The sequence below is a fragment of the Bombina bombina genome, chromosome 2, assembly GCF_027579735.1.
Source record: "Bombina bombina isolate aBomBom1 chromosome 2, aBomBom1.pri, whole genome shotgun sequence".
NCBI classification, from domain to species: Eukaryota; Metazoa; Chordata; class Amphibia; order Anura; family Bombinatoridae; genus Bombina; species Bombina bombina.
In genome coordinates, this window is record NC_069500.1 from 1,403,115,560 (window position 1) to 1,403,121,559 (window position 6,000).

Below are 6,000 nucleotides of genomic sequence, written 5' to 3' on the forward strand. Positions count from 1 at the left end.
TAGTTCAATCCGATTGGCCGATCCAATCAGCCAATCAGATTGAGCTCGCATTCTATTGGCTGATCGGAACAGCCAATAGAATGCGAGCTCAATCTGATTGGCTGATTGGATCGGCCAATCGGATTGAACTTGATTCTGATTGGCTGATTCCATCAGCCAATCAGAAAATTCCTACCTTAATTCCGATTGGCTGATAGAATCCTATCAGCCAATCGGAATTCGAGGGACGCCATCTTGGATGACGTCCCTTAAAGGAACCGTCATTCGTCGTCTAGTCGTCGGAAGAAGAGGATGGATCCGCGCTGGAGGTCTTCAAGATGGAGCCGGTCGTCATCGGATGGAAGAACATAGAAGATGCCGCTTGGAGAAGATGTTTGCCGGTCCGGATGTCCTCTTCTTGCCGGATAGGAGGAAGACTTTGGAGCACCGGATTATGGATCGCCAACCCCCGCTTGGGTTGGATGAAGATCTTGGAGCCAGGACGGATCGGTGAACCTGGCATGGTGAAGACAAGGTAGGAAGATCATCAGGGGCTTAGTGTTAGGTTTATTTAAGGGGGGTTTGGGTTAGATTAGGGGTATGTGGGTGGTGGGTTGTAATGTTGGGGGGGGGGGTATTGTATGTTTTCTTTTACAGGCAAAAGAGCTGAACTTCTTGGGGCATGCCCCGCAAAGGGCCCTGTTCAGGGCTGGTAAGGTAAAAGAGCTTGTAACTTTTTAAATTTAGAATAGGGTAGGGAATTTTTTATTTTGGGGGTCTTTGTTATTTTATTAGGGGGCTTAGAGTAGGTGTAATTAGTTTAAAATTGTTGTAATATTTTTCTTATGTTTGTAAATATTTTTTTATTTTCTGTAACTTAGTTCTTTTTTATTTTTTGTACTTTAGATAGTTTATTTAATTGTATTTATTTGTAGCAATTGTGTTTAATTAATTTATTGATAGTGTAGTGTTAGGTTAATTGTAGGTAATTGTAGGTAGTTTATTTAATTATTTTATTGATAGGGTAGTGTTAGGTTTAATTATATCTTAGGTTAGGATTTATTTTACAGGTAAATTTGTAATTATTTTAACTAGGTAACTATTAAATAGTTCTTAACTATTTAATAGCTATTGTTCCTGGTTAAAATAAATACAAAGTTACCTGTAAAATAAATATTAATCCTAAAATAGCTATAATATAATTATAATTTATATTGTAGCTATATTAGGATTTATTTTACAGGTAAGTATTTAGCTTTAAATAGGAATCATTTATTTAATAAGAGTTAATTTATTTCGTTAGATAAAAATTATATTTAACTTAGGGGGGTGTTAGTGTTAGGGTTAGACTTAACTTTAGGGGTTAATACATTTATTAGAATAGCGGTGAGCTCCGGTCGGCAGATTAGGGGTTAATAATTGAAGGTAGGTGTCGGCGATGTTAGGGAGGGCAGATTAGGGGTTAATACTATTTATGATAGGGTTAGTGAGGCGGATTAGGGGTTAATAACTTTATTATAGTAGCGCTCAGGTCCGCTCGGCAGATTAGGGGTTAATAAGTGTAGGTAGGTGTCGGCGACGTTGTGGGGGGCAGATTAGGGGTTAATAAATATAACATAGGGGTCGGCGATGTTAGGGGCAGAAGATTAGGGGTACATAGGGATAACGTAGGTGGCGGCGATTTGCGGTCGGAAGATTAGGGGTTAATTATTTTAAGTAGCTTGCGGCGACGTTGTGTGGGGCAAGTTAGGGGTTAATAAATATAATATAGGGGTCGGCGGGGTTAGGGGCAGCAGATTAGGGGTACATAAGTATAACGTAGGTGGCGGTCGGCAGATTAGGGGTTAAAAAATGTAATAGAGTGGCGGCGATGTGGGGGGACCTCGGTTTAGGGGTACATAGGTAGTTTATGGGTGTTAGTGTAGTTTAGGGTACAGTAGTTAAGAGCTTTATGAACCGGCGTTAGCCAGAAAGCTCTTAACTCCTGCTTTTTTCAGGCGGCTGGAATCTTGTCGTTAGAGCTCTAACGCTCACTGCAGAAACGACTCTAAATACCAGCGTTAGAAAGATCCCATTGAAAAGATAGGCTACGCAAATGGCGTAGGGGGATCTGCGGTATGGAAAAGTCGCGGCTGTAAAGTGAGCGTTAGACCCTTTAATCACTGACTCCAAATACCAGCGGGCGGCCAAAACCAGCGTTAGGAGCCTCTAACGCTGGTTTTGACGGCTACCGCCGAACTCTAAATCTAGGCCTATGTTTGTAATGATAATAAAATGTACTAACTAATCATATACTGTATGTTTGTAATGATAATAAAATGTACTAACTTCTCATATACTGTATGTGTGTAATGATAATAAAATGTACTAACTAATCATATACTGTATGTTTGTAATGATAATAAAATTTACTAACTTCTTATATACTGTATGTTTGTAATGATAACAAAATGTACTAACTTCTCATATACTGTATGTTTGTAATGACAATAAAATGTACTAACTTCTCATATACTGTATGTTTGTAATGACAATAAAATGTACTAACTTCTCATATACTGTATGTTTGTAATGATAATAAAATGTACTAACTGCTTATATACTGTATGTTTGTAATGATAATAAAATGTACTAACTTCTTATATACTGTATGTTTGTAATGATAATAAAATGTACTAACTAATCATATACTGTATGTTTGTAATGATAATAAAATGTACTAACTAATCATATACTGTATGTTTGTAATGATAATAAAATGTACTAACTAATCATATACTGTATGTTTGTAATGATAATAAAATGTACTAACTAATCATATACTGTATGTTTGTAATGATAATAAAATGTACTAACTTCTCATATACTGTATGTGTGTAATAATAATAAAATGTACTAACTTCTCATATACTGTATGTTTGTAATGATAATAAAATGTACTAACTAATCATATACTGTATGTTTGTAATGATAATAAAATGTACTAACTTCTCATATACTGTATGTGTGTAATGATAATAAAATGTACTAACTAATCATATACTGTATGTTTGTAATGATAATAAAATGTACTAACCTCATATACTGTATGTGTGTAATAATAATAAAATGTACTAACTAATCATATACTGTATGTTTGTAATGATAATAAAATGTACTAACTTCTCATATACTGTATGTGTGTAATAATAATAAAATGTACTAACTTCTCATATACTGTATGTTTGTAATGATAATAAAATGTACTAACTTCTCATATACTGTATGTGTGTAATGATAATAAAATGTACTAACTAATCATATACTGTATGTTTGTAATGATAATAAAATGTACTAACTTCTTATATACTGTATGTTTGTAATGATAATAAAATGTACTAACTACTCATTTACTGTATGTTTGTAATGATAATAAAATGTACTAACTTATAATATACTGTATGTTTGTAATGTTAATAAAATGTACTAACTAATCATATACTGTATGTTTGTAATGATAATAAAATGTACTAACTTCTCATTTACTGTATGTTTGTAATGAAAATAAAATGTACTAACATCATATACTGTATGTTTGTATTGATAATAAAATTTACTAACTAATCATATACTGTATGTTTGTAATGATAATAAAATGTACTAACCTCTTATATACTGTATGTGTGTAATGATAATAAAATGTACTAACTTCTCATATACTGTATGTTTGTAATGATAATAAAATGTACTAACCTCTTATATACTGTATGTTTGTAATGATAATAAAATGTACTAACCTCATATACTGTATGTTTGTAATGATAATAAAGTGTACTAACCTCATATACTGTATGTGTGTAATGATAATAAAATGTACTAACTAATCATATACTGTATGTTTGTAATGATAATAAAATTTACTAACTAATCATATACTGTATGTTTGTAATGATAATAAAATGTACTAACCTCTTATATACTGTATGTTTGTAATGATAATAAAATGTACTAACCTCATATACTGTATGTTTGTAATGATAATAAAATGTACTAACTTCTCATATACTGTATGTTTGTAATGATAATAAAATGTACTAACTAATCATATACTGTATGTTTGTAATGATAATAAAATGTACTAACTTCTTATATACTGTATGTTTGTAATGATAACAAAATGTACTAACTTCTCATATACTGTATGTTTGTAATGATAATAAAATGTACTAACTTCTTATATACTGTATGTGTGTAATGATAATAAAATGTACTAACTTCTCATATACTGTATGTCTGTAATGATAATAAAATGTACTAACTAATCATATACTGTATGTTTGTAATGATAATAAAATGTACTAACTTCTTATATACTGTATGTTTGTAATGATAATAAAATGTACTAACTTCTCATATACTGTATGTTTGTAATGATAATAAAATGTACTAACTAATCATATACTGTATGTTTGTAATGATAATAAAATGTACTAACTTCTCATATACTGTATGTGTGTAATAATAATAATAAAATGTACTAACTTCTCATATACTGTATGTTTGTAATGATAATAAAATGTACTAACTAATCATATACTGTATGCGTGTAATGATAATAAAATGTACTAACTTCTCATATACTGTATGTTTGTAATGATAATAAAATGTACTAAGTTCTCATATACTGTATGTGTGTAATAATAATAATAAAATGTACTAACTTCTCATATACTGTATGTTTGTAATGATAATAAAATGTACTAACTAATCATATACTGTATGTTTGTAATGATAATAAAATGTACTAACTTCTCATATACTGTATGTTTGTAATGATAATAAAATGTACTAACTTCTCATATACTGTATGTTTTTAATGATAATAAAATGTACTAACTTCTTATATACTGTATGTTTGTAATGATAATAAAATGTACTAACTTATCATATACTGTATGTTTGTAATGATAATAAAATGTACTAACCTCATATACTGTATGTTTGTAATGATAATAAAATGTACTAACTTCTTATATACTGTATGTTTGTAATGATAATAAAATGTACTAACTTCTCATATACTGTATGTTTGTAATGATAATAAAATGTACTAACTTCTCATATACTGTATGTTTGTAATGATAATAAAATGTACTAACTTCTCATATACTGTATGTTTGTAATGATAATAAAATGTACTAACTTCTTATATACTGTATGTTTGTAATGATAATAAAATGTACTAACTTCTTATATACTGTATGTGTGTAATGATAATTAAATGTACTAACTTCTCATATACTGTTTGTAATGATAATAAAATTTGTTAGATTTAGGATTCTTTATTCACAGTAACAACACGACAGTTATGTGATATCCATGAGTGTTTCCCCAGTCTGCTGTCTTTAAACAAACAGGTGAGTCTCATTTTCTTTTCTCTAAACTCACGTACGTCCCCATACCTCATTGTGGGGTAAACCTGCTGCTGAGAAGATGGGGATCTTTTGCCCCCTGGCAATGCTGTTCATGACATCAATGGGGGAGATTCCTGTTTGAATCATTTCCTCAGGATACGTTCTTCCAAAAGGGTTAATTGGCTGCCCTGTAATATTACATGTTAGATAGATGTTAGATAAATAGATAGATGTTAGATAAATAGATAGATACATAAATAGATGTTTGATTTAGATAGATAGATAGATAGATAGATAGATGTTAGATATATAGCTGTTAGATAGATAAATAGATAGATAGATGCTAGATAGATAGAAAGATAGATAGATAGATAGATAGATAGATAGATAGATAGATAGATCTTAGAAAGATAAATAGATAGATATAGATAGATGTTAGATAGATACATAAATAGATGATTGATAGATTGATTAATTGATTGATTGATTAATAAATAGATAGATCTTAGAAAGATAAATAGATTGATATATAGATATATGTTAGATAGATAGATGTAAGGTAGACAAATAGATAGATGTTGATTGACTGATAGATAGATAGATAAATAGATAGATGTTAGATAGATAG

General features: G+C 30.2%; 1 protein-coding gene across 1 annotated transcript in view; it reads right to left on the reverse strand.

Moving 5' to 3' along the window:
* Nucleotides 1-6,000, reverse strand: part of ATP6V1B1 (ATPase H+ transporting V1 subunit B1) — a 175,570-nt gene that overhangs the window by 87,115 nt on the left and 82,455 nt on the right. The window contains exon 6 of the mRNA XM_053704334.1: nt 5,421-5,560. Coding sequence (XP_053560309.1) covers nt 5,421-5,560 — 140 coding nt within the window. The remainder of the gene's footprint in view (nt 1-5,420; nt 5,561-6,000) is intronic.